This window comes from Gigantopelta aegis, chromosome 4 (genome assembly GCF_016097555.1).
Source record: "Gigantopelta aegis isolate Gae_Host chromosome 4, Gae_host_genome, whole genome shotgun sequence".
NCBI lineage: Eukaryota > Metazoa > Mollusca > Gastropoda > Neomphalida > Peltospiridae > Gigantopelta > Gigantopelta aegis.
Window position 1 is genome coordinate 42,500,263 of NC_054702.1, and position 12,543 is coordinate 42,512,805.

Consider the following 12,543-nt stretch of genomic DNA (forward strand, 5'->3'; position numbering starts at 1 on the left):
TGAAAATACAATTACAATGGCATGGATTCCACATACTAGATGATAACCATGTCATCTTTATCGACTTCGCTGAGATCGCATAGGGCAAAAAGCATGTAATTTTGTGCCGGCAGCCATTTTGACTTTTTATGGAATATTCGACAAGAGGGGTGAAAGGATATGACTTAATCTAACAACCGTTGAATGTAATAACATGTTATGATATAAATGCAAATGTGATGACGTCATATTATTTTATTATGATTAATATTATTTGATTGTTTAAAGATACCACTAGAGATCATTGATTTTATATTAATATTTTAGTCTTTCACCCCTCTTGAAGAGTATTCCATAAAAAAAAAAAATGGCAGACAGCAGAAAACTGCATGTATTTAAATGTAAACTGAAGCAAATGGACCTTTTAATATTTCATCATAAATCTTCTTCAGCATAGATGTAAACATGACACGTCAATGGATATTACAGAGGCCAATTTCGCAAATTTGCAAAAACGCCCCCCCCCCCCCACACACACACACACCAAAGCACTTTATAACTAATATGTCCTATCGACAATATCATTGTGTAGGCTAGTCTTTGTACTTATTAATATAAAATACATTAGGCCCGTAGGAACTGGGATGGTGTGAGGGGAGGGGTTCTTTAAAATATTGCACATAATAACATATACATATAAATGGTGTTTATAGTTGATAAAGGGTTACCAATTGATAACCTATATCTGATTTGCAACTAGAGTCACGTAAACAAATTTATTCATCATTCACAAACATAAACATGAGGGCGAAACGACCCTGTATAGAGGGCGAAACGACCCTGTATAGAGGGCGAAACGACCCGATATGGGGGCGAAACGACATGTGGCGAAATGACACGGGGCGATCGGGAATAAGGGCGAAACGACCTGATACCACGTAAAACAACCAGTCTATTCGTCCGGTTTCTTTTCGCCCAAACCCGTTCGTACCATACCGTTTCGTAACCACTAGCATACCAGTTCGTAACCAATTAAATAATGTCATACATTACACCTAACATTGATATATTTTTTAAATTCACAATTATAATGTTATATTACAAACATATTGTAACATTTAGCAAAAAAATTGTTGTAATAATCACTCAGTATCTTTTATAAGCATTAAATGAGCAATTATGTGCTGTGCATCACTGAAGCATGCCGTTTCGTAACCAAAAAGCATACCTTTTCGTAGCCAAAGAGCAATTCTTTTGTCATAAACCCATTTAATATTTGATTGTATTAACCCGTGTAATAACGGTATGCAAATTTCATGTCATATGCAAATTTAAAAGTTCATAATGCTACTTTCACCTGTCAATAACTGAAGGACTCGGTGCTAAATAGGGAATAAGTCACATTTTGAAAGTTTTGAGAAATATACCAACATATAAGTTTTTATTAATTTCACATTTACCTTTACCATAAATACAACTGTATGAATGTACTGGGTTTCAGTATCTCTATATATAATTATATAATTATGTTAATATTATTATGTTTGTAAATATTATTATGTTTGTACATAAAATGTTTTTTGTCATGTAAAAAGAAAAATGTTATGTGTTTGAAATATATCAACAAATAAGCTGACTTCGCTTGACATGATTCTTCGTGACAATTTCTAATCGCTAATTATTAAAATGCAGTTGGCTTGGATTTTTGTTGTTTTGTTTTTCATTAAATAACATGTACAAATGTGGGTACGAACTTGTATGCCAATGTTCCTCTGGTTACGAACTGGTATGCCTTTGGGTACGAACTGGTATGCTTTTGGGTACGAACCGGTATGGTCTCACTACACAGATGTCAAACCCATGTTAAATTGTCTAACTTCAAAAGAAGATTGCCAATAGAAAGGGTTCTCGTTGGCACTAGCAACATACATCATTGCGAACATACATTATATAAGCATTTATTTTTACACCAAAATTGAGAACATTTCCGTCTCAGTTGTTTGCTATATGACCACATCTGTCTGTAGTACCGGTCCGAACAAGTGGTTCATTAACCGATTCACTCCGGCTGTCTCTTGCGCTACACAGCCATGTCTCAAAAGGTCAATGCACATTATTACAAAATAACATGGGCAAAATGCAGTCAGAAGGCTTATCATTAAACATACATATTGTTTCAATTCTTCACCAATTCCTGGAAGAGAATATGTGGACCATAACATGTGTCACAATTAGGAACGTGATGATTGAAATCTCACCCGGAAGTTAATTGTGTAGTGAGACCTATATATTTGTTATGGCGTTGTCAAACATGGTTGGTTGTCTACTGGTGGAGTTTTGAAATACTAATATGACTTTGTATAGCGTTGTATAACAGTAACAGCATTTTTATTGCATTACTCTACCGCACACTGTTTTGCTAAATAGCCAAAATATTTTCTTAAAAACACGTAAAACTGTTGCTTGAAAATGCCTGGGCAGGAAGATTCCCTTTTCTCGTTGGAACTTGTCGTGGAAAAAGTTTACATTCCACACATACCTTGTCACTTTCCAGCAGTAGCATTTAGATTGCTTGATTTTCCTACGATTATAATTAGCCACGTAGAAGATGATTTGGCCAAAACAATCAAAGGTAAAATCTCAAGAGATCCTTACTACGAAATCCCGGCCCAGTTTAGTGAATTGAAGGACAAACATGGTAATTTTATGATAAACAAAGGTAAATCCTGTTTATTTAAAATTACTGTGGACAGCTTAAAACTGCACCTAGCTAATACACCACTGTATGTTATGCTCATTGACACATTCCCAGAAGTTCCGAAACTACTCGGCAACAGTACTGTTCCGCTGAACTTTATTATGGATGAAATATGTGTTGATATTGCAAAAATGGGAACCATAGTACCGTCAGTCCATGGCGACAAGGGTCTTTTCAAACTGTACAGTTTAATGGGAAAAGAAATTGGATATTTTGTTTTAGGCTTTCGACTTCTCTGCTTAGGCCCAAGTCTAATTCCACATTTGCCGGAAGGTGCTCTGTTAAGAAGGTCTGCCAAGTCAACTCGCAAGGAAGATGTAGTAGCACAACAAATTGTGCATGTTCAAGAAGTTGATGATGGAGAGTCGGATGCAGAAGTTGCTGTGCTGAAAGATACAAGAGAAATGGGATCCATGACTGATGTCGAGAAGCACGATATGATCATTCAGACTTTGCAGATGGATGACAAAGCTGTGCATGTAGCAGTTTCAGCACCAGAAGACAAGACAATTGTCACCACTGCAACACAAACTGTGAAGCACAAAAGAACTGTACGAAAAGTAAATCCAAAGGTACATGAAAAATGTGAAGATGAGGATTTCATCATTAATAACTTTGTTTGCCCTCCTCCACTATTCTACAATTGTAAGACACAACCCCCACTTAAAATTAAACAAATGGTATACTATGAGACATGCACAGATGATGATCTATCAGTTGACAATTTAGAAAGTACATCTGAAGACGGAGACTTCAAAACGAAACCAAGTAAAGTAAATAGTGTGAAAGAGGAAGTGCTGCATGATGGTACCACAAAGAATGATGTAGAAACAAAATATGAATATGATCGACCTGTTAAATCCATTGCCAAGGCATTTGAAGACAAAAGAAATTCTTGTTTGGGTGTGGCCAGTGGGCAAGATGCCTTATTTCCAATTCTCACTGCATTGCTTAATGAGCTGAGTTGTATCCAAAATCCTCAACTTCTTCAAAATGTTTCCAGAAATGTGCAACAACTGAAGATTCAACAAAAATCAAATGTTCAAGACATTAACAGAAAAGTATCTGAAGAACGCAGTAAGCCTTTTGTTCAAGACAGGAAGGCTCATGATAAAGAAAATGTTCCAGTGGCTGGATACCCAAAACCAACAAAAGAGTCCTCGGTTTCAAGTCCAGGAAAGAAAAAAGTAAGGCAGTGTGCTCAACCACATGAACTTGTTTCTAAAAATAAAGGATGGTTAAGGAAAGTTCCGGAATATCACAGTCCAAAGAAAACACAACTGATCTATCGTCTGACAAATACACAGAGACTAAGACTTGCTAAAACAAACCCTCAGTGGTTAGAAGCAGTGGAGAAAGAAGAAGCTGAAGCAAAGAAAAGACAACAAGCTGCCTCCCAAAAGAATACAGAATCTGATGATTTGGATGTGACCAACTTTTCTGATACTTTAACAGAAGTGAGGAGACTTGCTGAAAAAGAATATCAAAAGAAAGGGGATGAAACGATGGATTCCCTTCTTGATGTTTCCACACTGAGAAGTGGAAAAAACCAAAGGAGAGTCCACCATAAGCACAGAAGCCAAAGCTCAAAGGGTAAATCTCCATCAAGACCATTAAGAGGTCAAACACCATCACCGAAACATAAACAACCTAAAATCATTCAAGTGAAAAGTGCATTGTCTGATGACTTTGATGATTATGACAATCAAGGCATCCTATCACCTGAGTTGAACAATCGTCCACTTGATAATGATACTAGTTTAAGGAGTGATTTGCCTAGTTCACAGAAAAGCATTGAAGTGCGTCTGCCTAGTGCTCAGGGTTATGATAAAGAGGATAGTGATAATACAATGGATGAGGAAGATGAGGTTTCTTCAGATGAAATAAGCCATGGTCGTGGCAGGAATTTTCTTGGGTTTGGAAAAAATAATATCACCTCTCCAGGAGTTATCAATGGTAAGCCAAATGCTTCTCTTATGCAGTCCATTGACTACGATCAACCACTTGAATCAACAAGATTATCAAAACATTTTGATGGAAATGCACGTTCCAGGACATTAGAATCTACAGAAGATTTTGACACCCATCAGTTTCATTCAACTGAAGAACCAGAACTGTTAGGTTTGGTAAGTGGTGAAGATCATCATTCTGATGTCAATGATAGTGCCCGACAGGGCAAGTTGCAAGTATCTGCCAGTGTGGCTTCATCAGTGAAATTTCCAGTACTTAACCCAACAGCTTCTGAGCAGTCCCCAATACCAGCAACACGTAGATCAACTGTTAGGCTTGAAACTGGTCTTAGTGGAAGCCTTTCAGGTACACCAGGGTCCATCTCTACAGGTAGTTCAAAACGGCCAACACCACAACCGAGAAAACCAACTGTGGGCAAGCTGGAGTCAGTTCATACCGAATCTGTCAGTTCATATTTACCTTCAGATCCTGAAAATATGGTAACATCTTTAAACAGTGATGCTAATTATTCTGATGACTTCCACTCTCTCCGAGGACAAGACAGTTTAACAGACATTTCATCACCTGATCTGTCAGTGCAGAGATTTATTCCAGATTCAAAGCTCGCATACACTATTAACTGAGCTTCATATAAACTGTATTAACAGGCATCGAAACAGCATAGTGTCTGGTAACCCATGTACAGGTTACTACAAGATACAGGCCAAGTAATCTATAGGTTACAACTCTCAAATCAAATTGACAATTCCCATAATTAATACTTCACAAATACCCTGATACTTTGTTATTAATTGATATCAGTGTTCTCGTTGTATTGATATTTGTATGTGTTTCATTTATTGAATAACACACTATTGATCAAAATTTAGGGAACAAAGTTTTTGTTTAAATAACGATTTTGTGGAGAACGAAGTAGTGTCTTGACTTTTTTTTGACGTGGTAACCTGAACAACCATTTTCGACTTGTTTTTATGCCTGTATTAATACATTCAAATAATGTGTGTACCCTAGTTGGTGTGCTCTTTGATAAAACTAACTCCTACTTAACTGCATTAAGTAATCATATGTGTACAGCTAAAGTTTGTTAGCTAATTTTGCACATAATTTTTGTTGTATGTGTTTTTTTGTATTTAAACTTCAGTGAAACCCTCTAAACCAGAAACCCTCGGGACCAAGTAAAATGTCCGGGTTTAAGAGGTATCTGGTTAAGTGAGGTGAAGTTCTTTACTGATTTTTCAAAAAGGACCTTGAAAAATGTTCTGTTCTGAGGGAATTCCAGTTGACAGAGGATCCGGTTTTCAGAGGTTTCATTGTATTAATAATAGATAAAGATCAATATTTATAAGAGAAAGCAAAGTGCAATTTTCATTGAATTTTTTTTTTTTTTTTAAATTGTAATATTATTCACTAATTAAGTAGTATGTGCCATTTGTTTATTGAATATATTTTGTTAAAAGTCTTGTAATAAAGTTAAGGATGCAATATCATAGTTACAAGGGCCATATTTTGCTGTTAAAAAAACGTTGGTACAAATTACATGTAATTGAACCCACATGTACCAAATCAGGGTTTTAGATTGCATCAAAGTCACAACAGTAAAGGGTGTGCCCACAATAAGTATGCCCCAGAAATATGCCTACAATAAGTATACACATAACGACTACTTAACAATTTCAACTAAAAAACTACTGAAATCTTAAGTCTAAATGATCTTAAAATAACTCAAAATGCATTTCTGAATATCCACAACTCTTCAAATCACTTCCATTTCATATCCTCAATTAATTTGATTAATGTACTCCTTAAAGATCTCACTATGCTCAGAACAATAAAAAATATATCTTGTGCCCAAATTAGTGAGATCTAAAGCCCTGTTAAACTTTGTATATAATTAACTCAGGAAAATCAAATTGTACGGTGAATGCCATGTAGACGGTTGCATTCAGTATGACTATTACTGTCTTATGACATCGTAGCAAATCACAAAATCAGGCAAGTTGACTGGATAGGGTAGCTAGTCTGAGACAGATGAGTTGCATGGAAACAATAAACCTGTCTGCAACATCTGCCTCATATAACTTTACGGTGGTCACCTCAACTTGATGTACCTAATTCCATCCGTTTTTTACTAATCATTTTCTCTGCTTTTTTTATTTATTGGGTTGCCTTTTTCATGAGTTTGTCCATGTGCCCTTTTCCCCTTAGTCCTCGATCCACCCCAAAAACAAAATTTATATTTATATATTTTCTGGATCTGTTAGTGGCCCATTTCTTGTTCCAGTCAGTGCACCACGACTGGTATATCAAAGTTTGTAAAAGTGCTATCCTGTCTGGGGGATGGTGTGTATAAAAGATTCCAGCTACTAATGAAAAATATGTAATTGGTTTTCTTTCTAAGACTCAAAATTACCAAATGTTTGACATCCAATAGCCGATGATTAATAAATCAATGTGCTCTAATGGTGTCATTAAACAAAACAAAGTTTTTGTTTAACCTTCTTCATTTTGTATTATTTGTAAAACTAAGCAGACTACAGTGATTCTCTGAGGGTAATCTTTACAAACTAATGAAGAAAGATATTTAAATTTATTTTGAAGTACACTAGATAATTATATTTATCATATATTAGCCAGCATATCCAGTGTAATCAAAGTATGTGATATTTAATAATTTATCAGATCATATACTTTCGAAATTTGATAACTTTGCAAATTATTGTTCAAACCAAATTGTTAACAACTACGAAAAATTACTCTCCTACCTTTAATTGCTGTTAGATTTCCTCCAAAGTGTGTCCAGACACAAATCTTGAAAAAACCATTACAGTGACACAGATTCCACATACCAGATAATAACCATGTCACCTATATCGACTTCGCTGAGAGCGCATAGGGAAAAAAGCATGTAATTTTGTATCAGCTGCCATTTTGACTTTTTATGGAATATTCTTCAAGAGGGGTGAAAGGATAGGACTTAATCTAACAACATCGTAACATGTTATGATATAAAAGCAAACGTGATGACGTCATATTATTTAAAAAAAATATTATTATTATTTTAAAGATACCACTAGAGATCATCGATTTCATATTAATTGTGTCACATACTTTGGAGGCTTTCACCCCTCTTGAAGAGTATTCCATAAACAAGCAACATGGCAGACGGCAGAAAACTGCATGTATTTTTCCCTATGCAATCTCAGCAAAGACAATATCGGCGACATCGTTGCAGTCTCGTGTGTGGAATCTGTATATTTGTAGTGGGTTTTTTACGATTTGTGTTTGGAGGAAATCTAACGGCAATTAAAGGTAGGAGAGTAATTTTTTGTAGTTGTTAACAATTTGGTTCGGACAATAGATGTAAATTAATCTAGGTTACGGCACTACATTTATTGACTTTTAAGCAAACATTCTACGGTGACACTCCATAATTGATATGTGCATTCAGTCATCAAATAAAAACATTTTAATAGCAATTTTACACCAGGGCTTCTAGATTATAATGGCCCCACTCCCATGGCTAGTGATATTCAATGTTAGGCTAGTAAATAACTACTATTGCCATGCTAGTGATTTTTAAATGTTGCAGTTAAGTCTATTTTGTAAATATGAATATCCTGTCTCCACTCCAATCCCCCAATGGTAATGTTTTAAGCTCTATATCTCTCTTTAGGTGACATATCGGATTCTTTCTATTATTTAATAAAATTGTATAAACTTAAAGTAAAGTAGGCCTAGTGAATTTTTAATCATGGCTAATAAAAAAAATTAATCACTGATCCCATGGCTAGTGGATTTTATAAAAATTCTAGAAGCCCTCTACACTCAATTTGTTAAGCATTTAAAAAACAAAAAACATTAAGCACTAGTTTATTTTGATGGAAGGACATCCAAAATGACGTCATTTGAGTTTGACGTTATTTCTATTCAAAAAGACACTGCCAGAGGCTCGCATAATACAATTTTCATTCCTAATATGTCATATTGATGGTACCGAAAATCCCTCTGGTAATAACCTCTATGCATGTACATGTAGTTGAGCTGTCCAGAATATATGTTGTTTATTTATATTTTTCTTGTTCATGTATGGTGTATTTTAATAGAATTTTATTTCAGAAAAGATAGTAGTACTAGTATATAGATGAGAGGTGTGAAGGTATGGGTAGGTCATGATACAATGAATATCCTGTTACATGTATGTGTATCATTGTACTTGATGACATTGACCCAAGTTAGTTACCTAATATGTGTTTTAAAATACAGCTTTTTTACCATTAAATTATGCATTATAACTTCTTACTTAAGATTGTAATTTTAGCCAATCCAGTGTTTCGACTAATCTTGTTTGTAGTAGCTCAAAATTAATTTTATAAAACCAAAACAGTATGTAGGTAGGAAATTGGGGTCAGTGATTTTACAATATGTATATAATGTATGTATCATGATACACCTGTTCTAAATTGATGTATTATATTCTGCACCCCCTTTCATTACAGTATACCAAAGTTACTTTGTTTTATTAATTGATTTATTAATCATCGGCTATTGGATGTCAAACATTTGGTAATTTTCACACAGTCTTACACAGAAAACCTGCTACATTTTTTCATTAGCAGCAGGGGATTTTTTATATGCACCATCCCACAGACAGGATAGCACATACTACAGCCTTTCATATACCAGTTATGGAATAGCTCAATGAGCCCACCCACAGTGATCAATCCCACACTCACCGTGCATCAAGCGAGCACTTTACCACTGGGCTACATATATGATACCATATCACTGTACAGTTACACCCTGTAGAATGAATTAGTATATTGTTTTCCTCACCGTTTTATCAGTTTTATTTGTGTCTACAATATATTGTGCATTGAACTGTATATATACATGTAAATATACATGTAATCTAATTCAACACATTTGTAAGAAGGAATCTGATTGGATCTCTACTAAATATTTCAGGTGGTAAAATCACTGATATACCGGTTGCAAATTGTCTGGCAGAAATATGTAATTGGTTAAGCAAAGAACAGGATTGTTTTGTAATGACATCATAAAGACAATTTCTGTAGTGTTCATATTACATACAGAAGTTGTTAAATACTGAGAAGTTTTTATGTCAGAAATGAACACATGTATCCTGTTTACCCTTCTTTAAAAACAAAATCTTGAACTTCAAATATTGAATATTTGACAGCTAAAGTTGTATTTCCTGTTCATTTTTTTTAAAATTTTCTCGCAACATGCAATTCTCATATTTGAAGTACATGTATTGTGTTAAGTTTCTAAAGTTAAATCTATTTCTATTCATAACTGAGTGAATATGATGTATAATTTGGAATGTTAAAGATTGTTTTTAAACATTTTAATATTATGTTTGGCAATGTAATTAAAATTAGCTCCACTATTGCATGTGGATCTAACACCAGCCAGTTGGAGCTCATGTCCACCAATCAAAACCTTACTTACAGAATCCTGCCAGTGATTTAAAAATAATTTGAAAACATTCCGAATTATCCTGAGGGTATACGATATGTTTCATGTGAATTACGAATGCCTTATTTAGACCAGTAGAACTAATTTTAATCGGATTGCTAACAACACTGCGTAGTCCCCAATGTCCAGGTAACATTTCGTCTGTAAATAATAATTTAAATATTGACCAATCACACTTCGCCTTTTATAACGTTATTTGGGAGCATACAAATTCTAAGAATATCTGGCGAGTCTATTTCAGTGACTGCAGTACAGCGAACCATACCAATATGAACAGGATGGGTTATCAGTCTTCAATTTTACATTAAAAATTATTTATTTATTTAAAATTAAAAAAACTAAATCAGTCTTCAGTTTTACATTACAAATTATTTATTTTATAAAATAAAACATGTTTTAAGGCATTCGTAATTCACACGAAACATGTCGTATACCCTCAGGATAATTTGGAATGTTTTCAAATTATTTTTAAATCACTGGCAGGATTCTGCAAGTAAGGTTTTGATTGGTGGACATCAGCTCCAACTGGCTGGTGTTAGATCCACATGTAATAGTGGAGCTAATTTTAATTAGATTGTATGTTTGGTTTCCATATTGCAACTGTAATTTCATTGGATGACATTACTTAATCACACACCATGCATAAACCAGTGAGTAGACTATCTTTTTTGTTGCTTTACATGCTGTCTATGGGCTTTATCTATAGCTGAGACACTATGATTTGTTTTTTGAAGAATGTTTATTTTTGGGACTTCATGTCACAGAAGTGGCTACAATTTCTGAGAACAACCCATATATATCTTCAACAAAATTAACTAAGGGCTGGTAGATATTTTTTGCATTTTTGTTTAAATTAATACATGTTTTTATTAAATATATATATATATATATTTTTAAACAAGCTTCTTTTGTTGTAAGGTGTCAGCATTGTGACATGTTCTTAAAATTAATGATTTAAACAACTATTTAAAGTGATCAAAATGGCAAGTGAATGCACATTTTGACAGTTTTCATAAATGCAAGAAAAACCCACGTGTGAAAAGAGTTTGCATATATCACAGGTCATATTTTACTGAAACTTTGTTTAGAAGCCAATAGGGCTATTTCTCGTTCCAGCCAGAGCACCATGACTGGTATATCAAAAGCTGTGGTATGTGCTATCCTGTCTGTGGGATGGTGCATTTAAAAGATCCCTTGTTACTAATAAAAACAATGTAGCGGGTTTCCTCTCTAAGACTATATATCAAAATTACCAAATGTTTGACATCCAGTAGCCAATGATTAATATGGTGGTGTTCAATAAATCAATGTTTTTAACTTTGTTTAGAAGTCATCTACAGCTAAATTTGTCAAAATAATATAACACTCTATGTAACAAAAAATTACTAAAGCCTTTACTTAATTTTGTCAAGTACATGTATATATAATTCTCATTAAAGATTTTAAATGCAATTCTTCTGGTTTTCATTCCACTTATTAGTCCCCTACCGGTCCAACCAGAGGGGACTATAAATTTCCGTCCATCTGTCCCACATAGTTTTCCAGATTTTTTGTTTAGAGTTACACGTGTATTGAGGTGAAATTTTTTGTATATTTTTATCGTGTACAGTTCCAGATCAAGTTTAACTTTCATGGCAAATTACCCATTTTTGACAGATTTATGGCCCTTGATCTTGGGAGATATAAAAAATAGTTTTTTTTTTTGGCTTTTTTTGTGCAATGACAAGATATTGAGGTGAAATTTTGTATGTGGCTTTATAATGTAGTTACTGATCAAGTTTAGCTTTCATGGTGATTTACCTACTTTTCACAGAGGTATTGCCTTTGAATTTAGGAGAGACGGCAAATGGTCGATCATGTCAGTGGTTATTCATTAGTGGACCCGAAATCAAGATCGCTTCATCAGAACTTACACTTTGAATCTCAGATAGGGCAACCACCTCCATGTAACAATTTTATTTATCAAGACAACACTCATGCTCACATAAGTAGACTTGTGACAGCATAACAAAATACTTCCTTGATCAGCTCGGAGACACGACCTTTCACACATCGAACATGTCTGAGACATCGTGGGATGACACCTCAGACAATGTGAACTCGGCCATGCAACTACTGGCCGAGTTGGATGTTGCACTCTTTAAGAAAGAGCCATGATCCCCCAAAATCAGATTTGACGCTTGACAAGGAGCATGCCTCACCGTATTCATGCATTTTGGCGAATCGTTGGGGTTTCACTATATGCTAACCCCATGGCCGTACCCTCCGAAGGGGGAGCCCCCCCCCCCCCCCCCCCAAGAATCTCACTTTTTTTTTTTAATCCAGAAAATAGCATA

At 34.7% G+C, this 12,543-nt stretch overlaps 1 protein-coding gene across 1 annotated transcript; it reads left to right on the plus strand.

Moving 5' to 3' along the window:
* Positions 1 to 2,377: 2,377 nt before the first annotated feature.
* Positions 2,378 to 7,029, plus strand: LOC121370571 (microtubule-associated protein 10-like). Its single transcript, XM_041495882.1, has one exon. The coding sequence runs from the start codon at positions 2,449 to 2,451 to the stop codon at positions 5,329 to 5,331; it is 2,883 nt and encodes a 960-aa protein (XP_041351816.1). The 5' UTR covers positions 2,378 to 2,448; the 3' UTR covers positions 5,332 to 7,029.
* Positions 7,030 to 12,543: the final 5,514 nt, after the last annotated feature.

Coding starts and splice junctions, on each gene's coding strand:
- LOC121370571 (XM_041495882.1), top strand. CDS start 2,449: ATGCCTGGGCAGGAAGATTCCCTTTTCTCGTTGGAACTTGTCGTGGAA.